The sequence below is a fragment of the Gigantopelta aegis genome, chromosome 9, assembly GCF_016097555.1.
Source record: "Gigantopelta aegis isolate Gae_Host chromosome 9, Gae_host_genome, whole genome shotgun sequence".
Classification (NCBI taxonomy): domain Eukaryota; kingdom Metazoa; phylum Mollusca; class Gastropoda; order Neomphalida; family Peltospiridae; genus Gigantopelta; species Gigantopelta aegis.
The window spans coordinates 78,281,094-78,308,629 of NC_054707.1; the positions used below are offsets into that span (position 1 = coordinate 78,281,094).

The 27,536-nt window shown below is 34.8% G+C and overlaps 1 protein-coding gene across 1 annotated transcript in view; it reads right to left on the reverse strand.

The window, feature by feature from the left end:
• LOC121382287 (phosphatidylinositol 4-phosphate 3-kinase C2 domain-containing subunit alpha-like) overlaps positions 1-27,536 on the reverse strand; it is a 54,838-nt gene that overhangs the window by 14,546 nt on the left and 12,756 nt on the right. Inside the window, exons 7-27 of the mRNA XM_041511856.1 lie at positions 25,298-25,368; positions 23,914-23,983; positions 23,425-23,559; positions 21,940-22,004; positions 21,185-21,327; positions 19,675-19,759; positions 19,146-19,271; positions 18,355-18,519; positions 17,677-17,782; positions 16,733-16,794; positions 16,395-16,475; positions 14,032-14,220; positions 13,266-13,359; positions 11,779-11,873; positions 9,513-9,690; positions 8,856-8,963; positions 4,395-4,487; positions 3,552-3,681; positions 3,029-3,165; positions 2,351-2,520; positions 1,441-1,597 (exon numbers count right to left, since the gene is read on the reverse strand). Coding sequence (XP_041367790.1) covers positions 1,441-1,597; positions 2,351-2,520; positions 3,029-3,165; positions 3,552-3,681; positions 4,395-4,487; positions 8,856-8,963; positions 9,513-9,690; positions 11,779-11,873; positions 13,266-13,359; positions 14,032-14,220; positions 16,395-16,475; positions 16,733-16,794; positions 17,677-17,782; positions 18,355-18,519; positions 19,146-19,271; positions 19,675-19,759; positions 21,185-21,327; positions 21,940-22,004; positions 23,425-23,559; positions 23,914-23,983; positions 25,298-25,368 — 2,460 coding nt within the window. The remainder of the gene's footprint in view (positions 1-1,440; positions 1,598-2,350; positions 2,521-3,028; positions 3,166-3,551; positions 3,682-4,394; positions 4,488-8,855; positions 8,964-9,512; positions 9,691-11,778; positions 11,874-13,265; positions 13,360-14,031; positions 14,221-16,394; positions 16,476-16,732; positions 16,795-17,676; positions 17,783-18,354; positions 18,520-19,145; positions 19,272-19,674; positions 19,760-21,184; positions 21,328-21,939; positions 22,005-23,424; positions 23,560-23,913; positions 23,984-25,297; positions 25,369-27,536) is intronic.

Sequence of the window (27,536 nt, forward strand, 5' to 3'; positions counted from 1 at the left end):
CAAAAATATTACCGTTTTGGGGATTATTTTACAAGTTTTATTGTTGAAGTTTGCCCTGTATTTATACTCAAATATGTTAATTTGACACATTTGTTTTTTAATAACCCTTTTTTTTACATTAGAACGGTTTTGGTTATGCAAAATGGCGTGCGATCTCACTCGCATGCCAAGAGAACAGTCCACTTAGTTAAAATAACAGTCATCACTAATAGCAAAAATGTCAACAATACTAACTACCTGTTGCCTGAGTTTATTTTAAAATCTGGTCACTGGCATTAATGGTTGTTCAAACAATGTTTTGTTGGTGATTAACTTCAGCTTAGACTGATATCTGCAGTTCACTGGAGCAATAGGGACATACATAAAAACCAGTGTACTTTCCAGAGTTATCCTCCTTACATGTATTAATATGGCGGCAAAACATGTGATTAACTGATACTTTCAGTTTTATTGTAGTGATCTGTTGTCAGTGTTTATAAATAAAGTTGTTGTCTGTGCACAAAACCATGCTGTACAGTGCCATACGGTAACAGCCAAACAGCTTTCACTATCTACTAAGGGAATATTTAGTTTTGGTGCTATGTTACTTGTTTGCGATGTACAAAATGTTAAAACCAAAGTTTGTAAAATAATTTTCATTTGTTCAAATATTGTACATTATTGTTCTCATGTGCTGAAAATAAGAAATACTTCAATATTTAAACGTTGTTTTTCATGGGTCGACTTATAAACGGGTCAATAAAAAAAATACGTTTTCAGGGCTTGAAATTAGGGACTCGACTTATAGCCGAGATCGACTTACAGGCGAAGATATACGGTAAACATTTTATCAATAAACACATTTTGGAAAATTCTTGACCTGATTATTTCAAATTTTGACTGGTTAAAAAACCAACTAAATTGCTACATACGTATTATGGTTAGCAAAAATCCATACTGAGCTACTACAAACAATTAGGAGGACCAAAATACATTGAATATTTATATGCTCATCAAGGAAATGAAAGTGTATTATAATTTTAATAATGAAAAAATATATATATTGTTCAAAAACATTAGAAAAGGGCTATAAACTTGAGATAGTACTTTCAAGAAATATTTTAGTATAAGCTTTAAATAACACCAAGTCTATATTATAAAATATCAACAATCTTGAAATTACTTATTTTAATTAGATAAGTACTCTGCAAGACATAAATGATGGTCCTGGAATATTTGATTTAACAAATAAAAAATGTGTATTAAACATCAGTTCTGCATTTACCTAAAAGATTGTACTAAAGGATCATACACACACACACATATGTATGCACGCACGCACGCACGCACACACTACACGCACACTTACTCACTCATACACACACACAACACACACACACTTACTCTCTCACACACACACACACACACACACACACACACACAGACAGACAAGCATCTTGCCAGGAAGAAGAGGCTGTAGAACAGATCAGCGTGTTTGCGTAAAACGTTGAAACCCTGGCAGCAGAGATCGATGAAGTGCTGGAAGTGATCGGCTCGTTTCCCACCATCGTTGATGACATACGCCATGTCTGATGTGAACACAAATGGTACGCGGTCCCTGAACAAAACGAAAAGAGAACGAATATCCGTTTAATGCACCTTGGCACAACTATGGTTGTTTGGAGTCTTAACATAAGGTTCTATGTGGGTCGTGAATTTTAAATAAATTTTTTTTACAAATCCAAGCTTCTTCATATATTCGACTACTTCTCTTGCTTCATCCCCAGACCTAGTTTAGACTCTATACCTGCAACACAGTGAATGTTTTATCAGCTGGAATCCTTCCCCTGTCTCAAAAGACTTAATACAGAATAACAAATTGACACATTTAGTTTACTTCATAGCAGCATCCCATTATCAGGGTTTCTGCCAGAGGGCAAAATGGGTATGGCACCATACCCAAAACATTTTGCAGATTTCTTTTTTTAACGTAACATTTTGACAAAATTAATTAGTCTTATCATTACTGTATGATTTTCTTAACCCTAACCCTAAACTTAACCCATTTATTTTCTTGGGGAGACCCCTGATACCCCCTGTTGCCTATAGTAGCATTCTATTCCATAGCGCCATAACCAAAAACACATTATTTCTTTAAGAGCATAACTTTAGAACCTGCCATGACTAATCATAAGACAAAATATTGAAAAGAAGTAAAATTTAAAGTGAATTTTAAAAACTGAAACAACTATAAACCTTTTAATAAATGTTTTACCAAAAGAAAATTCATAAAACGAAATACTGCAATTCTAAGATGTAAAAAGCTACTTATTCTAATTAAAACAACTGTCAAAGATTTTCACTTGATTACCTTTTAAAGCTGCCAAACATCTGAGCGTCCCCGAGAAATTTGCTGAAGTCGATGTGAAACATGTGCCCGGATTCTTTGAGCATGATGTTGTCGTTGTGTCGGTCACACACACCCAGCACATATGTCGCCACACAGTATCCAGCACACGATCGCGTGAAATTCTCTACCGCCTGAAACAAGAAGTACTGTGAGTGTGCTGTATGAAGTGTATAAGAATGTTCAATCTCTGTAATACAATTCTCTAGTACTGTAAGTACATTATGAAATGTACAAAAGGAAGTGTAAGAATTAGAATGTAGATGTGAGTAAAAATATACATCAAACTGGTTTTTAACGACTTCTAAAACTTTCTGAAAGCTGAAATGAAATCCTACAGACATATCACCGACTGCAATATTTTTATGACAATGTAGACTACTGATGCAACAACTTCGAATAAAAGCTTTATAATTTTTAAATTTAAAAAAAATCATGGACCAAGTTTATGAAGCCTTTTTTTCTTAAATGCAGTTTGTTAAGCATTGTAAATATAAATAGCAACACACATGTAGACAATAAAACAGGCTCTGCTAATTCGACCCTACAGGTATATGTTTAATGATCTTTTTTGAGCTATTTTTAAAAAAATAAAGTTTTCATTTATTGACTGCATTAAGCCCAAAAGAAGATATAGTTCACCTTCAAGTACTCTAACTCAGTGGGGTTGTGTTTCTGTAGCCACTCTTTGATTGTCCTGTCTTTGAACGATCCAGTAACACCATACGACACCTGGATTTTGCGAAGAGTTTCCGATTCCGTCACCAGTTCAATGATACCTGCAAGTGATACATATTTTATTGTAGCGCCTTTTCTTAACAACAGCTACAAATGATAAAAATGTATTGTAGAAACCTTTGTTAGTAAAAGGTGCAAACTGACTCACAATCACGTGTTATACTTTTTTGTTTAACCTGTCAAAATCCTCAAGGGTAGAATTTTTCATTCCAGTACCAGCTCCAACCTACAGTGAGTGTTTTGCTAGGCTCAACAGAAAGGTGTATGGTTACATTAAAGATTGATTATGGACATATCTCTTGTATGTTAAGATAAATCATATATGTATGTAAATTTAAAACATAATTTGGAGAATGACCAAAAACAAATGTTATAATAAAACATATATAAAAACTGTTAACATTTACACATTTGCTACTATTGTCACCTTTCTTTGGTCCGGTGGCTAGACATGCAAAGGTGATCATGCCCAAATCGAGGCCGGTCTTGAGCCAGAGTCGGTCCATTATGCGAATCATCTGCAGAGTCAACATGTCCTGTCGCAGGTCATCTCCAACCTGTACAAGCACAAGATTCAACAAAAACATTGTTAATGTGAGATATGTGTGACGATTGAACAAATAAATACATTAGTAGTCACTACTATCAATGTGAGTTATGTTTAAAGATCGAACATATAAATACCTTAATTTATTAGTGTCTTTACTGGCAATACGGGTTATGTCTGAGGCAGCTATATAAGACAGTAATAAATTCAGTGACTCTAATTTTTAGGAAGTGTAAAATCGCTTCAGACTTACAATCTGGTTATCGAGATGTTTGTAGTACCCCAAAATTATTTTAGATTTTTGTGTGAAACGGAAAAAGTTATGTACCTAGAAAACTGGGGTGAGTGACTTTAAAATTCAAGAATGAAAATCATGCTGGACCCCAAAACTCCCAGAAAACTTTGCAGTCTTGAAAACCTGGGAGCTACTGTGACTTTTGTCATCAATGAATAAGGATACGAACAGTTTTCAGATAGTGCTAAATTCTGGTATTTTTGGCCTGTCATTGGTGAACATAAAGTACCAAATAAACAGAATGTACCATTTTTAGTAACAAAATCTAGTTTATCTCATAAAATGTTATAAATTTATTCTTAATACGCACAAAAAAAGGAATAAAGTAATACATTTTTATAAGCTGCTCTTAAAAAATGTGTTGGACAGATTGTTATTGATCACTGAAGATCATACAAATGTTTGATAGAATGAACAAAATAACATACTTTGTACATAACGTAGACTGGGTCAGCCTTGTGATTGCAGTTCTTGAAGACCAACTTTAGAGGGAAGGCATTTGATGTAAAATAGGAACATGACTGAAAAACAAACAGAAATATCACAATAAAATCACATAAAGCAGTTTGTACATGTAATGATAATTCCATTTACAGTTGTAAAAATTGACACTGTTATATCTGTACAACATCTATGCAACAAGTTTCAAATTTGTATTATATTAAATGGCTACTATAAGGTAAAGAACTGAGAGAATTACAGCCCCCTGATGGAGGTAGTAAAATGCTGCCGAAACGTAGGGAGCAAATTGTGACACAAGCAATTTAAGTTTCAACTAAACAAAAAAGTTTTTTTTTTTTTAACGACATAACTAAAGCACTAAAGCACATTGATTTATCAATCATAGGCTACTGGATGTCAAACATGGTCATTTTGATGTATAGTTTTAGAGAGAAAACCTGCTACATTATCCTTTAGAAGCAAAGGGATCTTTTATATGCACCATCCCATATACAGGATAGCACATACCACAACCTTTGATATACCAGTCATGGTTCACAGGCTGGAACGAGCCCAATGAGCTCACCCATGGGGATCGATCCCAAACCAACCGTGCATCAAGCGAGCACTTTACCACTGGGCTGCATCCCACCCCCAAGTTTCAATCAGTTATATTCCACCTGGAACTCTTTACAATATGCACTTTACCACTGGGCTGTGTCCCACCCCCATGTTTCAATTAGTTATATTCCGTCTTGAACTCTTTACAATATGCACTTTACCACTGGGCTGTGTCCCACCCCCAAGTTTCAATTAGTTATATTCCGTCTTGAACTCTTTACAATGTGCACTTTACCACTGGGCTGTGTCCCACCCCCAAGTTTCAATTAGTTATATTCCGTCTTGAACTCTTTACAATCTGCACTTTACCACTGGGCTGTGTCCCACCCCCAAGTTTCAATTAGTTATATTCCACCTGAACTCTTTACAATATGCACTTTACCACTGGGCTGTGTCCCACCCCCAAGTTTCAATTAGTTATATTCCACCTGAACTCTTTACAATGTGCACTTTACCACTGGGCTGTGTCCCACCCCAAGTTTCAATTAGTTATATTCCACCTGAACTCTTTACAGTGTGCACTTTACCACTGGGCTGCGTCCCACCCCCAAGTTTCAATTAGTTATATTACGTCTTGAACTCTTTACAATATGCACTTTACCACTGGGCTGTGTTCCACTCCCAAGTTTCAATCAGTTATATTCCGTCTTGAACTCTTTTCAATGTGCACTTTACCACTAGGCTGCGTCCCACCCCCAAGTTTCAATTAGTTATATTCCGTCTTGAACCCTTTACAATATGCACTTTACCACTGGGCTGCGTCCCACCCCCAAGTTTCAATTAGTTATATTCCATCTTGAACTCTTTACAATATGCACTTTACCACTGGGCTATGTCCCACCCCAAGTTTCAATTAGTTATATTCCACCTGAACTCTTTACAATATGCACTTTACCACTGGGCTGTGTCCCACCCCCAAGTTTCAATTAGTTATATTCCGTCTTGAACTCTTTACAATATGCACTTTACCACTGGGCTGTGTCCCACTCCCAAGTTTCAATTAGTTATATTCCACCTGAACTCTTTACAATATGCACTTTACCACTGGGCTGTGTCCCACCCCCAAGTTTCAATTAGTTATATTCCACCTGAACTCTTTACAATATGCACTTTACCACTGGGCTGTGTTCCACCCCCAAGTTTCAATTAGTTATATTCCGTCTTGAACTCTTTACAATATGCACTTTACCACTGGGCTGCGTCCCACCCAAGTTTCAATTAATTATATTCCGTCTTGAACTCTTTACAATATGCACTTTACCACTGGGCTGTGTCCCACCCCCATGTTTCAATTAGTTATATTCCGTCTTGAACTCTTTACAATATGCACTTTACCACTGGGCTGCGTCCCACCCCCAAGTTTCAATCAGTTATATTCCGTCTTGAACTCTTTACAATGTGCACTTTACCACTGGGCTGCGTCCCACCCCCAAGTTTCAATCAGTTATATTCCGTCTTGAACTCTTTACAATCTGCACTTTACCACTGGGCTGCGTCCCACCCCCAAGTTTTAATTAGTTATATTCCGTCTTGAACTCTTTACAATATGCACTTTACCACTGGGCTGTGTCCCACCGCCAAGTTTCAATTAGTTATATTCCACCTGAACTCTTTACAATATGCACTTTACCACTGGGCTGTTTCCCACCCCCAAGTTTCAATTAGTTATATTCCACCTGAACTCTTTACAATGTGCACTTTACCACTGGGCTGTGTCCCACCCCCAAGTTTCAATCAGTTATATTCCGTCTTGAACTCTTTACAATATGCACTTTACCACTGGGCTGTGTCCCACCCCAACTTTCAATTAGTTATATTCCACCTGAACTCTTTACAATGTGCACTTTACCACTGGGCTGCGTCCCACCCCCAAGTTTCAATTAGTTATATTCCGTCTTGAACTCTTTACAATATGCACTTTACCACTGGGCTGTGTCCCACCCCAACTTTCAATTAGTTATATTCCATCTGAACTCTTTACAATGTGCACTTTACCACTGGGCTGCGTCCCACCCCCAAGTTTCAATTAGTTATATTCCGTCTTGAACTCTTTACAATCTGCACTTTACCACTGGGCTGTGTCCCACCCCCAAGTTTCAATTAGTTATATTCCACCTGAACTCTTTACAATATGCACTTTACCACTGGGCTGTGTTCCACCCCCAAGTTTCAATTAGTTATATTCCGTCTTGAACTCTTTACAATATGCACTTTACCACTGGGCTGCGTCCCACCCCCAAGTTTCAATCAGTTATATTCCGTCTTGAACTCTTTACAATGTGCACTTTACCACTGGGCTGCGTCCCACCCCCAAGTTTCAATCAGTTATATTCCGTCTTGAACTCTTTACAATCTGCACTTTACCACTGGGCTGCGTCCCACCCCCAAGTTTTAATTAGTTATATTCCGTCTTGAACTCTTTACAATATGCACTTTACCACTGGGCTGTGTCCCACCACCAAGTTTCAATTAGTTATATTCCACCTGAACTCTTTACAATATGCACTTTACCACTGGGCTGTTTCCCACCCCCAAGTTTCAATTAGTTATATTCCACCTGAACTCTTTACAATGTGCACTTTACCACTGGGCTGTGTCCCACCCCCAAGTTTCAATCAGTTATATTCCGTCTTGAACTCTTTACAATATGCACTTTACCACTGGGCTGTGTCCCACCCCAACTTTCAATTAGTTATATTCCACCTGAACTCTTTACAATGTGCACTTTACCACTGGGCTGCGTCCCACCCCCAAGTTTCAATTAGTTATATTCCGTCTTGAACTCTTTACAATATGCACTTTACCACTGGGCTGTGTCCCACCCCAACTTTCAATTAGTTATATTCCACCTGAACTCTTTACAATGTGCACTTTACCACTGGGCTGCGTCCCACCCCCAAGTTTCAATTAGTTATATTCCGTCTTGAACTCTTTACAATCTGCACTTTACCACTGGGCTGTGTCCCACCCCCAAGTTTCAATTAGTTATATTCCACCTGAACTCTTTACAATATGCACTTTACCACTGGGCTGTGTTCCACCCCCAAGTTTCAATTAGTTATATTCCGTCTTGAACTCTTTACAATCTGCACTTTACCACTGGGCTGCGTCCCACCCCCAAGTTTTAATTAGTTATATTCCGTCTTGAACTCTTTACAATATGCACTTTACCACTGGGCTGTGTCCCACCGCCAAGTTTCAATTAGTTATATTCCACCTGAACTCTTTACAATATGCACTTTACCACTGGGCTGTTTCCCACCCCCAAGTTTCAATTAGTTATATTCCACCTGAACTCTTTACAATGTGCACTTTACCACTGGGCTGTGTCCCACCCCCAAGTTTCAATCAGTTATATTCCGTCTTGAACTCTTTACAATATGCACTTTACCACTGGGCTGTGTCCCACCCCAACTTTCAATTAGTTATATTCCACCTGAACTCTTTACAATGTGCACTTTACCACTGGGCTGCGTCCCACCCCCAAGTTTCAATTAGTTATATTCCGTCTTGAACTCTTTACAATCTGCACTTTACCACTGGGCTGTGTCCCACCCCCAAGTTTCAATTAGTTATATTCCACCTGAACTCTTTACAATATGCACTTTACCACTGGGCTGTGTTCCACCCCCAAGTTTCAATTAGTTATATTCCGTCTTGAACTCTTTACAATATGCACTTTACCACTGGGCTGTGTCCCACCCCCAAGTTTCAATTAGTTATATTCCGTCTTGAACTCTTTACAATATGCACTTTACCAATTTAGGACTCGTTCTGGCTCAACAAAAAAAAGAACGTAATTTCCATCCACTTGAACTGTTACAAACCTTTCCATCGATACCACACACATCAAGACTGGGGTTGTAAGGCAGTAGGATTTTGCCCCAGTTCTCAAAGATTTGAAATATTGTCTCCAACTCTCGTCTCAATGTCGTCTGTAAAACAAGAACATAAACATACAGCAGTTTTATAGACAGCAAAATTAATATCTAACTTAACATCATGATCATTTAATGAAGAAATTGAAGGATGGATGGATGGATGGATGGATGGATGGATGGATGTGGATGGATGGATGGTTGGATTTGGGTTACATGGAAGGATGGATGGATGGTGGTTGAATGGACCAGGACAGATGGGGGAATGGAATGCACTGGATGGATGAATGGATGGATGAATGAATATATGCATGCATGGGTGTATAGGTGAATAGATGGATGGTAGGTGGGTGGGTGGATTGGTGGATGGATGGATGGATGGATGGATGGATGGATGGATGGATGGATGAAATCAGTGAACGCAAAGAAAGAATATAGTAATTAATATTTTAAATTAATAACAATTCATGACTTTTATTTACAAAAATTAGGAACATTCATTTAAAATTAGTAATTGTCTTTTCTAACAATTATTCTGTGCATCATCCAAAATAATAATTTCTCATATAAATGACTACGATAAAAAATATAATAAATAAATCTCACCTCCTTTTCTTTAGCTGATCTAACTTTGACTGCAGTGTTGTTGAGAGCTGAGATCAGTTCCTCCTGCTTCTTAAACTCTTGGTAGAGGGCGTCACCAGCCACAGACGCCAGAGCACAAAACATGAGCTCATAGCGGCGTTTAAATGTTGCATCCTGTGCAGCTGCTCCTTTTAACAACCTGAAACATATAGATTTGATCTTTATAAATGAAAAAAATAACATTAGTGGGGGAAAATACAGTACCATGTTACATTAAAAGCTTCAGAAAAAAGAGAAACCTTTTTAAAGGACACAAAATAAATAAAACGGCCTTTTAAGTATGTGAGCTTTTTAATAATGGTACAATATCAGGGCTAACTCTGGGTCAGCAGAACATTTTGCCAAATTATCTATTACATTTCAAAAATAGCAGAAACCCAGTTATTTTGTATCAAAATATCAAATTACATGAAATTATTTCGCCAAATTATCTATTACAGCAGAAACCCAGTCAAAATCAATAATTACATGAAATTATTTCAGCAAATTATCTATTACACTTCAAAAATTGCAGAAACCCAGTCATTTTGTAACAAAATATCAATACATTTTGCCAAATTATCTATTACACTTCAAAACTAAATTTTGTATCAAAATATCAATTATTACATGAAATTATTTCACCAAATTATCTATTACACTTCAAAACTTGCAGAAACCCAGTCATTTTGTAACAAAATATCAATAATTACATGAAATTATTTTGCCAAATTATCTATTACACTTCAAAACTTGCAGAAACCCAGTCATTTTGTATCAAAATATCAATAATTACATGAAATTATTTCACCAAATTAATTACACTTCAAAACTTGCAGAAACCAGTCATTTTGTAACAAAATATCAATAATTACATGAAATTATTTCGCCAAATTATCTATTACACTTCAAAACTTGCAGAAACCCAGTCATTTTGTAACAAAATATCAATAATTACATGAAATTATTTCGCCAAATTATCTATTACTCTTCAAAACTTGCAGAAACCCAGTCATTTTGTAACAAAATATCAATAATTACATGAAATTATTTCGCCAAATTATCTATTACACTTCAAAACTTGCAGAAACCCAGTCATTTTGTATCAAAATATCAATAATTACATGAAATTATTTCACCAAATTATCTATTACACTTCAAAACTTGCAGAAAACAGTCATTTTGTAACAAAATATCAATAATTACATGAAATTATTCGCCAAATTATCTATTACACTTCAAAACTTGCAGAAAACCCAAATCAAAATATCTATTACACTTCAAAAAAACTTGCAGAAACCCAGTCATTTTGTTATTTCGCCAAAATTATCAAAATATCAATAATTACATGAAATTATTTCGCCAAATGCCAAATTATCTATTACACTTCAAAACTTGCAGAAACCCAGTCATTTTGTATCAAAATATCAATAATTACATGAAATTATTTCACCAAATTATCTATTACACTTCAAAAAACTTGCAAAATTATTTCCACTTCAGTTGCAGAAACCCAGTTTTGTAACAAAATATCAATAATTACATGAAATTAAAAATTATCTATTACACTTCAAAACTTGCAGAAACCCAGTCATTTTGTAACAAAATATCAATAATTACATGAAATTATTTCGCCAAATTATCTATTACACTTCAAAACTTGCAGAAACCCAGTCATTTTGTAACAAAATATCAATAATTACATGAAATTATTTCGCCAAATTATCTATTACACTTCAAAACTTGCAGAAACCCAGTCATTTTGTAATAAAATATCAATAATTACATGAAATTATTTCGCCAAATTATCTATTACACTTCAAAACTTGCAGAAACCCAGTTATTTTGTAATAAAATATCAATAATTACATGAAATTATTTTGGCAAAACTAAAATAAAATTTGCTAATTGTTTTTGAAATTTGCAATTGGCAAATTTGGCGAGTGCTAGAGCTAGCCCACAGAGACAAATAAATTTCTGAGAAGAGACTGTCTAAATTATTCATTAGGACCAAGTTTGTTTGTAAATTTTGGTACTTTAATTTTTATAGATATTTTCCATAATTTTCTACTCCTGAAAGTTTTTCAAAAAATTAAACTATAATGTATGTATCAACAAAGTATCTTTTCATCAACAAAGTATGTTTTTTATTTATAATACTGACATTATTAAGAGAAAACAGTGTATCATTAAAACAAACATCTGGTATTGTGATGCACTCAGTTTTGTATTTTCAGTTCACACCTACCAGAAGAACTGATGAGCAAATCGGATACTTCTACATGACTGTTCTAACAGTAGCCGGGCTAGAGATGAGTTCTGGTAGCTTTCAAACTTCAAGGCCTGAAAATAAGACATTGATATAACATCAAGTGTAATGTCTGTTAAAAAGGACGATTTATCCATAAATATATACAATCGATTACTTACTCACCTGTAATGTTATTTCAGTAATAAAACCTCTTAAAAGTTATTAAATATTTATATTCTAAGCAAGAATATCCAAGTACAGTCAAACTTTGAAAACTCAAACTTGATATGAAGGGGATGACAAAATAGGGAGTTTGAGTTTTCGAAATTCATATAGCTTGTCAAAATTGAAATAGCATTGCAGATAGACTAATTCTTTTGATATTGGAAAAAATATGCATTGCACTGCCACATATCCTCAACTTACAATTTAGCATTTCCAGTTAAAAAGTGAATTAATATTTAATTGACAGTTAACCCCACCTCCAGCTGTTGGCATCATCCGGTGCCTATGGGACATTTTGTTTTTGTCTCTATTTTAAAATAAGTATACAACAAAAGAAAACGGCAAAACAGCTAACTCAGATGAATTTGAAATGATACATGTAATACACAAAAAAAAGAAAGAAAAAAAACCCCAAGCCCAGAAGGTATGTACATGTTTATCAATCTAATTAAAATTAGCTCCACTATTACATGTGGATCTAACACCAGCCAGTTGGAGCTCATGTCCACCAATCAAAACCTTACTTGCAGAATCCTGCCAGTGATTTAAAACTAACAACACTGCGTAGTCCCCAATGTCCACGTAACATTTCGTCTGTAAATAATAATTTAAATATTGACCAATCACACTTCGCCTTTTATAACGTTATTTGGGAGTATACAAATTCTAAAAATATCGGGCGAGTCTATTTTAGTGGCCGCAGTACAGCGAACCATACCAATACGTACGGGGTGGGTTATCAGTCTTCAATTTTATATTAAAAATTATTTATTTATTTATTAAAAAAAAAAAAAAAAAAAATCAGTCTTCAGTTTTACATTACAAATTATTTATTTTATAAAATAAAACATGTTTTAAGGCATTCGTAATTCACACGAAACATAACAAACAAGATAATTCGGAATGTTTTCAAATTATTTTTAAATCACTGGCAGGATTCTGCAAGTAAGGTTTTGATTGGTGGACATGAGCTCCAACTGGCTGGTGTTAAATCCACATGTAATAGTGGAGCTAATTTTAATTAGATTGCATGTTTATATAAGTAACCACAAGCAAGTGATATAATGAAAGTTCGCAGAACGTAACTAAAAATTTAAAACACTGAATGCTGCATAGCACCAAGCATATGTTTTTTCTACATAAACAAAATCACAATAGAAACGTTCAAAATAGTTTGACATGATCCACTCATTTGAGAGCAAAAATAAGCAATGATTATTACTACGGAAGAGGTTGCAATGAAAGTTAACATTACTAACCTGAATAAGTTGTGGCAGGAATTCCACGAGATCGTCCGGCTTCATCTGTCCCAGACTCTTGACAGCAAACTCTCGGACACGCAGGTCTGGAAACCTGGAAAAGACGTGTCTAACATTAGACAAGCAGTATCTGCAAACAACAGGGATTTACCTCAGTCGGTCGAGTGCTCGCCTGAGGTGCTTGCGTCACAGGATCAAACCAAATATATTCAACTGATTGGGTTTTTTCTCATTCCAACCAGTGCACCACAACTGGTCAAAGGCAGTGGTATGTGCTTTCCTGTCTGTGGGAAAGTGCATATAAAAGATCACTTGCTACTATTGGAAAAATGCAGTGGGTTTCCTCTGATGACTACAAGTACCAAATATTGGATATTCAATAGCTGATGATTAATTAATCAAATTGCTTTAGTGGTGTCGTGAAACAAAAGAAACTTTTTTTTGCAAACAGCACAAAGATCATACAAAGACTGTTAAGACTGTTAATTAATAGACTAAGATAGTATTTTTATTACTAATACAATTATTCTGGTACTATTAGTAACATAATAGTAGCATTACTTATTCAATATTATAATTATTTATTCAGATAAAACAAATATTACTTACTAAGATAAAATTAGTATTATTTACTGAGGCAATATTAACATTCCTTAGTATTACTTCCTCTGGTAATATTAGTGTTACTTACTTACTTGGTAATATTATCATTACTTACTCTGGTAATATCAGCATTATTTACTCAGGTAATGTGAACATTACTTACTCAGGAAGTAACATCTCAAAGGCCTGCATTGGTTCCACTGGTTTCCAGTCTCTGAGGAGAGCGTAAATCTCTGACAATGATGCCCAGTCCCAGCTATGAGCTGCCTGCAGTATCCGTGGTAACAGCATGGGGTACTCATGGAGATAGTGTCGGTAGCTCCACACTATTTCAAGTTCTTCAGCTCCATACCTACATTGTAGTACAGAAATAAAAAAATAATTTGAAAACTAAGAAAGACAAATGAGAAAAAACTGTTGCCGCCAGAGTATACAATCACATCAAATCCAGAAGTGGCTAAACAAGTTACATGCAGTGTTTCAAACAACACCAGGGTTGAAAACTAGCAGTTGCCCGGTTGCCCATGGCGACCTTTATTGGCTAAGGGTAACTAAGAATTTGACAAAGGTAGTCCTTTGGGCGACCATCGATTTTAGGGTCTGGCGAGTGGCGAGTATGGTACCAGTTGAAAAAGAAACACATTGAAACCGAATCGAATGTGACAAAATACACTACAGCAGAAGACATAGAATATGTTCTATATTTTTACAGCCCAAAAATAAAGAATAGAGAAAACATTCATATAAAAACATATTAATATATTAAGTTTTAAACCCATACAATCAAAAATAACATTTTATTGGGGGTAAAAGTTCAGTGTAAATTAAAACAAAAATTATTTACAAATTATCATCAAACTGCATAGGTTAACTCTTTTTTTTCTGATACAAGTTTTAAGGCAATTGATGGAACATCCAAGGTAATCTGAATGACAAAACCATAATACATGATCAGGGCCATTTCTTTGCACAAAGTAGAATCGAATGGGCATTTGGCGAAATAGTGGATGATTCCATGGATCTCTATCTAGTGCCTCGTCTATAGGAGAACAACCACTCGTGAGGAAATCATTTACTGGGGATGTCACCCCTCTTGCATCGTCAGAAAAAAGGACTGCCACTCCCAGACTAGTTTACCAAAGCACGCGCAGTTCTACCTTTAGTCTCTTTGTACTGCATTATCTTTTACTTCAGAGACAATACAAATCAAGATGCATACCTTGGCTGTTCTAGCATTTTGGCTTCAGCCCGTATTAAATATGAGATTTAATATGTATAATTTAATGGTACTTTGTAAAGTAACATTTTTATTTATCCTGGATTTCTTTTTAATTTTTTTTTATTTGAGTTGGTAATGGTTTAAAACATAATAACATGTTTTTATATGAATTTTAACTTTATTCATTATGAAGTTAAACGCCAATTCATCGGTTTTCTTTTGACGCAAACGGACTACTGTCAACCGTGAAAAAAATGCGTGCATATAAATTTCGCGTCGTTCGCGTCCAACCTTATGTCGCGAAATTAATATGCTCGCACTATTTTCCAGTTTGAAGTGTGCTTAAAGTAATTTGTTTTGTTTTGAAATATTTTATTGAGAATAAAATTCACAAAAAGATTCACTCAACAGGCACAGCCTATACACGAGCTCTCCTTGATGGCGACTAATCGTTAATTGTTTTATGTAACTTCAGTCGATGGCGACTAATCGTTTATTGTTTTATCTACCAAAGGGTGTTAACAGTTAACAACTGAAGCTGTGAGTTGTGATTCTAATACAGGTGAGGTGGGTAGGGCCTAATCCCCTCTATAGACTCTGTACCAGGCACAATTGCTTGATGTAGGATAACAGAATATTGATTTACAGACAGTAACTTTATAACAATTACAGTGAGCTGTCTTTATCCACTTTTTTTTTTTGAGCTGTCAACGGTCGTTCGCGAAATTTACACGTCGCGAACATGCGCTAAGGTATACCTTCGCGAAAAAAACACGTCGCAATATTAATACGGTTTACAGTATATACAGGTTAGCACAAGTTAATATTCAACAAAAAACATTCTAGTTTTAATTTTGGTAGAGCAGTTAAATTTCAATGTGATAATTGGAGGGCTAGTTGAATTTGAGAAGGGCCAGTAAGATTTTTCTTCAACTGGCCCTGCTGGTGATCATGGTTTTCATGTTCATTTTCAACCCTGCAACACATGCACCAAGGTCAGTGTGTTCATTAGTAGGTGGCAATTTTTGGTGGCTATCGCTGCCACTATTGCCTTCTCTTTTTCATGCTTACAGTTATAAAGCTCTCTGAATTCAGTAAATATAGTCACCTACTTCTCAAAAACAGCCTGCTATTTACAAAGATAGTGAACACCCTACATAGACAACTACTGCAATTGCCCACAGCAAAATCAGCAATGCTGTGTTTTTAATTCTCCATGGCACATATTTTGCTGGGGACTATATTTATTGTTTTATCCACGCCAAAAACTGCGGGTCTAAGCTGTTAGTTTCGGCTGTAATACTTACGTTGACTTGCAGTCTTTTTCTAACACATTCTGAACTCTTTCCTTCAGTTCCGGAATAAGCAGATCAAAGGTCTTGCTTGGGCTGCAAAGAAGATAACTTTTAATCAATATGTAAGTCAATAAATAGAGTCACTTCAGCAATTTCATTCTTTAAAAAAAAAAAAGTCATTTTACTAAACAGGGAAGTAACCATTAATTTCAACAAATGGGGAGACAACAGGTAATTTTTTTTTAAAAAGACAAAAAAAGGGACTATATAATGAATTTAACAAAATAATCCTCAATGTGGATAAAAAGAAGAAAGGAATGCACCACTAACACTCTAATGCATAAGCTTACCTTGATCCTTTAATTATAGGTTCAGGAAAGAAAATATTTTTGTCAAAATCAGGAAGATTCACCTGAAAACATAAGAACTAAGTTTGAAGAAAACAATGGAAAATTCTTGCCACTGGCCGTTGGGACCAGACTATGGATACAATTGGCAGTGGGGGAGGGAGGCATGTGCATTTAAAATGAAAGGTAAGATTAATTTAATAAAACAAATAGGTTTTACTACACTAATAAGCAACAACAATGTAAAGCTTAATCGCAAGAAGTATGGACATTTATTAATATGTCATACCTTTAAGTCAGCTACTGTGCTCATTAATTATAGAGTTTGATAACCCATTCACTTTCGATAATAAAAAACAATTGAAACTTATTCAAAACACTGTTATATGTTTTTCTCTCGTTTTAACCATCACAATTAATCTGGGTTCACAGCTCATCGTAGCTACGGTACAATAACTTACAGATACAGAACAATAAAATACAGATATAGAACAATAAAATACAGATACAGAACAATAAAATACAGATAGAGAACAATAAAATAATACAGAACAATAAAATACAGATATAGAACTAAAATACAGATACAGAACAATCAAATAATACAGAACAATGAAATACAGATACAGAACAATAAAATACAGATACAGAACAATGAAATAATACAGAACAATGAAATACAGATATAGAACAATAAAATACAGATAGAGAACAATAAAATAATACAGAACAATAAAATACAGATACAGAACAATAAAATACAGATACAGAACAATGAAATAATACAGAACAATGAAATACAAATACAGACAATAAAATACATATAGAGAACAATAAAATACAGATACAGAACAATAAAATACAGATAGACAACAATGAAATAATACAGAACAATGAAATACAGAAACAGACAATAACATAGACATCAATAAAATACCGCAGCTCACCTGAAGTAAAACAGAGTCTGGAAGAAGAGTTTGGCAGCACGGCATCAGGGGATCAGCCTTGGAGCCCATGTTCAGTGGTACAAGCTGACTTCCGTGGACAAGATTGCTGCAAGTATTACTCAACATTACTCATCTTAAATTACAAACTAGAACACTAATATGGCTTTACTTTTAAGTAAAATGTTTTTAAATGGGCCAGAAAGATGATTGCGGCCTGAACAATTATCATCAATTTCACAGGTGTACAAATAGTACCCTTGTTCTTCTACACCTCTCCCTCAACCAAAAAGTATACATTAAAAAAAAAAAAAATTTTAATCCAAGGAATAGTTGAAGAATTCATATGCAAAAACCGATAAATCCATTTGAGTAATTTTCAGCAAAACAGGTTTTTTGTTATGCTTTCTATGTAAAATATATCAAGTCCACAATGGGCGATCTAAGATGAAATAAGTAAATAAAGGATAGAATTTAAAAAACAAGTATGAAACATAACGCCTTGAATGGAGTAATTATAGTAGAAGTTGTTTTTTGGATAAAATAACATTTTCGGTTTTTGAGCCTGAACGCTTCAGTTGTTTCAACATTTTGTTTAATTTTAAAAGTGTAAATTCTGTTCGTTATGTACCAGCAATACACACTACATGTATTGTTACACAATGACAAGTACAACATTACCCTTTCTGATTGTACAGCTGTATAGTGGCTCCTCCGAGAACCATGCTAATCTTGTGGTCCGAGTCGACCGTGGTCCCGGGGTGAGGGTTTCGTAGACCACACAGCGTCAGACAAAGTCGTGTTTCTCGGGGAAGAATACACAGCTCTTTCGACCGGAACTGAATCCTGCAGTAATGTAAAGTAATCATAATAAAGCAAAATACTGAGAAAAATATTTTGTTTAATCCAGTTCTGCCTGACAAAAAAAACAGAGAGAAGATTTTCTTGTAAACAATTGAAAACAACCAATTTTAAAATTTCATATGCCCAGCAAGTACCTGATTTTGAAGCCAATATGCTTAAAAAATTGTAATTTGCTACTGGGAAATTCAGAAACTGATATGTGAGCTTCAAGAAAGTAATACAAAACATTATGATTCAAATTATAAATCTTTCTGTTATTTCTAATACAAAATTATATAATACTCTTAACTGAACATTTATTAGTCAAATGTTTTGATTGCTAATTCAATGTGACAGTCTTTAAGTGAATAAATAAATAAATGGAAAAAAAATTAATGACACCCCAGCACAAAAAATACATCGGCTATTGGGTGTCAAACTTAAGTGAATAAAGACCATATCACAATTATGGGATATGTATTTCAGAGCAGCAAAGGAAAGAAGGGAAAACAAATAGTCAGAAAAATCAAGAGCAACACACATACATATTGTGGCTCCAACCAAAACCATGCTGAGTCAATTGTCATGTCATGTTAAACACATCGATACGAATGTTTTTGAAATCTTACCACTGATCCCACACAACCCTCTCACAAAGACCGCTTGTAGTGGCTATTTTACATGTCGTCGAAACCTCCATAGCCAATTTCTGTGACCCATGGTACAAGCAACAGAGCACCTTATACTCCTCATAGCTGTAATAACCAGAAACACTGCTTTTAGTCAAAACAAGTTAATGTTTGCTTTGTTTAACACCACCACTAAAGCATATTAGACATTTGGTAATTCTGTAACATTTTTCCATTAGAAGCAAGGAATTTTTTATATGCACTTTTCCTACTGACAGGACACCACATACCATGACCTTTGATATATAAATTGTTCAGTACTGGTTCCTTTCAGTTAAAACTTACAATAATCAATAACTGTCAGAGCAAGTTAAGACTAGGAACATCCATCTGTGTGTTTTTACTTTGGTGTTTTAGTTCTTATTTCAGTATTTTATCAAACATGTGACATCTAAAGGCAATAACTACATTTTTGGTGTCTACAACTTATCAAGTTTAATATTAATATTCTATAATATGTAGAACTTACTGATTGAGCCATGGCCCCGGAAGACGATGACATGATCCTACGTGAACTATAAAGTTGTCTTTGATCTGGGTCACTTCTTGTGATTCTGTAATTATATTACAACAATATCTTTAAGTGTTTAATAAGATTATACTGTTTAAATATTTATAAACTGGCATCAACATAGGGTGATCTTTAAAAAAGGAATAAAAAAGGATGCCACAGTTATAAGAAACAAGGTGATATAATTGACATATTAAAAATTTGCAAAAACATATTTAAAAATATTTTACAATTAAAAAGGTAAACTGGGTTGAAACAACTAAAGTGTAATAAAAGAAGAAATTTTAAATATATTACATTAAAGATATGTTAATGGATGATTATATTCTCTGTCACAAGTCAAGTTTGCCTGATCCTAGTTACTAGGTGCAAATTATTTTCAGCTATTAAAGCCTTTTTTTACCATTAAATTAAACAATGTTACTTCTTGCTTAAATTATAAATTAGGGTCAGTAATATTTAACATAAATTAAAGAAAAAACAATGACGTTCACCGACTTTTACAAGCATTGAAGAACACAGAAGACAACTATCACTATAGAAAAGTGTGTTTTTTAACCACATCATTAGAGCAAAATGATTTATTAACAATCGGCTATTGTATCATCCGATGTCAAACATTTCAATATTATGACACATAGTCTTGAGAGGGAACATGATATATGATAGGACAGCACATACCATGACCATTAATATACCAGTCGTGGGATAGAAAACAAAAAATTAAAGAATGTGCTCACTCAGGACATTCGATCTCCTCACACAAGCACCTCAGACGAGCAGACTACCGAGTGAGCTAAATCCAGCTGTCCCAACACGATGGAAGTTATTATTGTATACTCTTCAAAACAAGTAGGGGAACTCTAATAAGACTTTACACTTGCCAAAATTGTAAGGTATATTAGCTGTGGGGAATGGTTATATGATAACAGTGAATTAATTGGGCAAACATTACAGGCGGTAGTTCAGTATTACAGTAGGTTTTATGACCACCAAATATCTCGAAGGAAGATTGGGGTCAGAAGTGAAATTTGAAAGATGACAGGTTTTTTATCAGTAAATCGCAAATTCAAACAATAAAAATGACTAAAAACAAAACAATAACAACTGTATGATCCACAGAATGAAAAAGATTGACAGAAATAATGTTGCACAGTGATTAATGGACCTTCCTGGCAATTGTGGAAATTGAGAATGACACACCACGCACGTGTACGGGGCAACTGCGTGATGCATGTGCAAACTATGGAATGTATTTCGGTGTGTTGATAAACAGATCTGAACGTTCTTTACTAGGATGTCTGTGGTCAAAACGTATAACATTAATATTTCAGGTTCCCCTACTTTTTTTGAAGAGTATATAATACAACTACTACTCGATAACTGTTAAAACATGGAGTCACAGATATCTAATACTAATGCTGTAATCTGGCCCCGGCCTCCTCTGTTATAAATGCTGGTTACAAACCTTTGTACTCAGCTTGTGAGGATTCGAAAGCAAAATCCATGTGAAATGTTTCGCAGTACATTCTGACCAACTGTTTGACTGCTATCACCAGCTGGTCTATCACTTCTTGTAGTTCTTCAACAAAAGAGCACCGAATAGCAGCACTGGAAAATAATTAATAAACAGATATGCTTTTCTTTTAGTCAAACTTTACTGCGATACTTTTAGGGCAAAATTTAAAGTCTGTTTTTGTCTTACAGATAACATATAGATTATTAACAAGCTATTTTACCGTTATTGTATAAACTGACCTGTATTGAACAGCCACTAAGAGGACACATGTTTGGTTGACAACCCCCTGTACAAGGATGCTTAACACATTTTTGACTTTACAGATGACCACTGTTTATCAAATGTTTTTGGGTTTTTTTTATTCATAACTGCTAAACTGTATTCCAGATATTTGTGAAATGTAAACCACAGAAAATATCAGCTACATTTGAAGAGATTTAGGGTTGAAAACATGAAGAGCAGATGACTCCATTATCTGGGAACAGTGCCTATTTAAAATGTTCATACTTATCTGGTTGGCAGGCAATATTTCAAGTGCCTAATTCACAAAGGTAGACAACAAAGCATCCTCTTTGCATTGCACTGCGATATGGCAAAGTTGTGAGAGTTTAGTGAATTAGGTCCCAGAATAGCAGATTTATCTACCCATTGCACATGGCTCCATATCATTTAACAGAGCAGTGATAATTTCTAATAACACCTACTTTATTGCATCCATTGTATCTCGGTCCGTGTCGGAGAGCATGTGACTGGCTCGATTCCCAGGATTCTGAAAAGCAAAATAATAATAAAAAAATAAAAAATATATATTACAGATATTACACAACTTGGTTTTATATAAGTGGTTTTTATAACAATAGTACAAATTTCACAATTGTGGACTTAAAAGTTAAAAATCTTTTGAGATGGAGAATGGGATAGTTAGCATTATTATTAACAGCAGTCTAAAAAAAAAGAGATTAAAATGGTACTATCATAATGCCCTTTATGAGCAAGTGTACTTTATAAAAAGGTTTACCGTATATCTTCGCCTATAAGTCGAATTTTTTTTTACCCAAGAATTATTTTATAACTTGGGGGGTCGACTTATAAGAGGGTAAAAAAATTTCACCAAAAAATATTACTGTTTTGGGGATTATTTTACAAGTTTTATTGTTGAAGTATGCCATGTATTTATACTCAAATATGTTAATTTGACACATTTATTTTTTATAACCTTTTTTTTTTGGCATTAGAACGGTTTTGGTTATGCGGAAAGGCGTACGATCTCTCACATGCCAAGACAACAGTCCACTTAGTTAAATTAACAGTCATCACTAATAGTAAAAATGTAAACAATACTAACTACCTGTTGCCTTTGTTTATTTTGAAATCTGGTCACTGGCATTAATGGTTGTTCAAACAATGTTTTGGCGGTGATTAACTTCATGAATATTACTGAGCTTTCCCTTAAAATAGACTGATCTCTGCAGTTCACTATCTAGAGCAATAGGGACACACATCATTTGGTACAAAAACCAGTGTACTTTCCAGAGTTATCCTCCTTACATGTATTAATATGGCGGCAAAATGTGATACTTTCAGTTTTATCGTAGTGATCTGTTGTCAGTGTTTATAAATAAAGTTGTTGTCTGTGCACAAAACCATCTGTACAGTACTATACAGTAACAGTCAAAAGCTTTCACTCTCTACTAAGGGAATATTTCGTTTTGATGCTATGTAATAATGATAGTTTGATTGGAATAGTCTGATTATATTGCGATGTACAAAACGTGAAAACCGAAGTTTGTAAAATAATTTTCTTTTGTTCAAATATTATTGTTCTCATGTGCTGAAAATAAGAAATATTTCAATATTTATAAGTAGTTTTTCATGGGTCGACTTATAAACGGGTCATTAAAAAAATAAGTTTTCAGGGCTTGAAATTAGGGACTCGACTTATAGCCGAGATCGACTTACAGGCGAAGTTATACGGTAGATAGATGTTCATAATTGTCTTTAAAATATTTTAATTATTCTTTAGATGACATATATATAGGATAATAAACAAGTATTATTAAATTTATGTCCCGGGTGAAATAATTTTCACTTGTTACAAGCTTTAGCTGAGAAATATGAAAAACTATTTTCCCTGTTATGAGTGACTACTGGGGTAATAAATACTGTTATCAATGGATTTGCTCACTTACCTTCATGTCAACAATAACACGTTCAAGTTTCTCCATAGCTTTGGAGATGTCTATGGTTTCTATCTTAGCAAGTATGGCGCAAATTGCTTTCACGGCCTGGTGCAAGGACTTGGATTGGATACTGTCTACCTTACCCTGTAAAGCAAAAGGCTCATATTCAAACTATTTTGCACTGCCTGGAGCGGTTACTATCGTTAAAAGCTCTATAGCATCACAAAGGTAAGTATGATTCAAGAATAATACGAATTTAAGCAAACTAAATACATTTTAAATTTTATTTAAATGCATTATACAGCACAAAATGTAGATAGTAAGATACCTACATAACATGGCCTTTATGATACGGTACTCTTTATTTGGATGTAAAATACATGCATTTGTGTTTAACAGGAAAAATCTAAAGTGCCCTGTTTACACAGGTGGTTGTTAGACAAGGTGACATTAATATCAGGTTTGACTGTATCAATGAAAAAGATCTGTATTACAGACCTGAAGCACAAGATCTGAAAGTCGCTCAATTTCACTGTAGAAGGTCTCCATAAGAATATCCAGAGATTCCCTGTAAACACACATACACCAACAAATTAATGTTTGTTACAACACCTCCGTACATTTTATACCATGGCCATTTGGGGGCTAACATATCCAGGGTGTAGGCTGGTGTGTGTGCATGTGTGCATGTGTGCGTGTGTACATGTGTTTTCAAATATTAACTCAATGGAATCTTTTTGTCTATATTTTCCCTGGACACCTATATGAACAGCACCTGTAAAAAAAATGTTTTTAACTTTTAGCCTCAGCAGGCTCCCCTAGGTTTATATTCAATTCCCACCACTACCCACACCTCCCTTTTTAGACCATGCTGTGACACTGCATATGGTTATTTCAATACTTGGTCAAATGAGAGGAAACCTGCTGCCAGCTACTCCCACCAAAATGCTGCAAAGAAGCTTTTATGTTTTTCATAAACAGAACAGTACATACCCTGTCTTATGATGTACCACAAATCAGTGCCGGATTTATAAGGGGGCAAAGGGGCAATTGCCCCAGGCCACCCCTGCCAGAGGCCCCCCCACCCCCCCCCCCCCAGACTAAGGACTTCTTTTATAAACAAAATGTAATAATTATAAAATGAGTTAATTTTTTTATTTGTCATGTAATTTAATTTCTGTTGAGGGGCCCCTGTTCCTGAAGTGCCCCGGGCCCCTGCCCCGTGCCCCCAAAGGTCTAAATCCGGCCCTGCCAAAAATGCAGCACTGTCTGGGACCTAAAAGAAATGTCAACCTGCTGGGTATGTGTGTGTGTGTGTGTGTGTGTGTGTGTGAGTATAATAATTTTTACAACACAACAGTAGCTCTATATTATTGTGCTACATTCTGTCACAAGAAATAGACAAATTTTAAATTTTACTAAATAAGATGCACTTTGTGAAGATAAAACATTTAATATTAATTTTAAAAAAACCTTGTCACTGTTAATCGAGTGAGATAATTATTTTTGTCACATTCTTCAATAATGGTACTTATTACTGAAATAGATATCAATGTATTGTAATACACCTAATGTAACCCAGTTCTATTGTCAACTGTAATATTTATTGAATGTATGTAAATAAAGCAGAATTCAATGCATTATCTATTATTCTTGTTTACTCTATAAAACAAAATACACCACTCAACTGTTCAGCTCAACTCAAGCAACAAACTACTTGTGAGAAAAAAATGTCCTGAATATCGGTTGGTAAACAATATACAGTTGGACAGCCAAACATATTTGCTGACATACGTACTTGTAACATTGATGGAGTGGTTAGGTCAACATCACACCAGTAAAAACCCGGGTTAGACAAGTTTGTCATAACAAAGCCATTTACCTTGACACAGCTTCCTTGTCAGTACTGACATACTCCTTGGGGAAAACCAACATTTGTATGTCATCATCAATCTGGAGGAAAATACACTTCATTATAATAACCATTTACCACCAGTGTTACAATTATGTATTAAAACAACATCACATAAAATAAAAATATGTTTATAACGTGTTGTAAAACTGCATGGAAAACAAATATAGCAAAAAGTATGCTTGATCATATTCACATGAGTGATTGCAATCTACCATTGACATTTACTTAGCTGATATCACTAAACACTAAAAGGTATTACTGAAATAATATGCTGCTAGATTAGGAAGGAAGGAAGGAAATGTTTTATTTAACGACACACGCAACACATTTTATTTAAGGTTGTATGGCGTCGGACATGTGGTTAAGGACCACACAGATATTGAGAGCGTAAACCCGCTGTCGCCACTTCATGAGCTACTCTTTTCAATTTGCAGCAAGGGATCTTTTATATGCACCATCCCAGACAGGATAGTACATACCACGACCTTTGTTACACCAGTTGTGGAGCACTGGCTGGAACAAGAAATAGCTAGATTAGAGTCTGATTATTGTTCTTATATAAGACAATTAAAGTCAATTTTATTTTGTATAACATGCATCTCTGTACACATCTCTGTGCATGGAAATATAACCAGGTCAATCAGAGTGATTCCAGATATGATGCAATGCCACTTCTTATCCTCAAAATGGTGACTCACACTGACTAAAGATACTCAAGATTTTGTTTGCTATCAGCTATTGGACTTATGGCTGGTACATGTAGGTACTGGGTACCTTGGTACCGGCTTCCGCCCCAGTACTGACTCCCACCCAGAGTGAGTTTTAACAGTTCAGTGAGTAGGTGTTACTGTATGGACACCTAACTGACTTCTCTCTCACAAAGCACTAACAACTGGACACACAGCCCAAATAGCTGAGGTGTGTGCCCAGGACATTATGGTTGAAGCTTATAGGTAGTACTATACCAAATAACTTCCGGCTGGGTCAAAGCTCGAAGTGCACCCAACTTTTGATAGAGAAGTGAACACCACAAGTCCTGTGATTGGTTATAAACGTGAGTGTGTTGGTTGTAAAAAATAATAGTTTCATCTGGGTAAAATAAATGTGCAATTTTATTTCATCTAGTACCAATGTGTCAAGTAGCGTTGTGCTTGAAACATGTATGGGGTACCTGTAAAAAAAAGTACTCGAATTTTGTGCGAAACTAGGGTAGTCATAGACGCTACCCGTTATCTCAGAAACGAGCAGCTTGACCCCCATTTTTTTCTGATTCACTTTAAGTGTAAGGGGTGGTAGTGTTTATATCCGTGGCATTTATGTCGGTTGATACGTTGCAGGTAGGAGTTTTAGCCGCATATGTTACTATTGTCGTCTATGGGATTTGATTTGGTAGTATACACCCTATAGCACATATTCAGTGCATAATAAAAAATATTATGATTTTGTCATTTTATTTAATTAAACTATACTGGTTGATTAATTAGCCATCACTCGATCATGCAAGTTCACAATGACCTTGACCGTGACAATAATCTCTGTACATGGCTCTGAATGGAGTTTGAATCAAAGTTAGCACTGAAGAAAAGTTGGTTTTGGCCTATAATTCATACTGTAAAGATTTCAATAATTTCTTTTTACATGGTATTTGACTTGCCATATACAACTGCTCTTAAATATGGTATTATATATAGGCAACCTGAACTAAGATTTTAATAGCAATTTATTTTTATATTAAAAATAGCATGTGCCAATAGTGGGTTAATGTCTTTAGTTTCCAATTAACATTGTTAATTTTTTATGTATGAAATTCTGAAAACTCAAATTTGTAAAGAAGTTGATTTTTATTGTAATTTTAACATATTTATAGGGTGCTAAGTTATATTTTAGACAAATTTGTAGTTTTATGCAAAATTTAAAGTAAATTTGAAGAAAAACTTTACCAAAAACATAATTAAATTTGTTGTCACTATTGTGCCTTCTGTTCTTATTTGTACATAACAATAAGGTTGTTAAACATATACTTAGATCTCTAGATAATTTTTGTTTCTTAATAATCACTTAGTTAGCTCTCATGAAAAGCATTTTGAGTTTATACTAGATTCAGAACCAATTTTTTCAGATTTGATTATCTGCTTTGGATTAAGTTGATAAATTTATTTTATTGTTAAAGCTGTATTACCTAATATTACTAGCTAAATAAAATGCT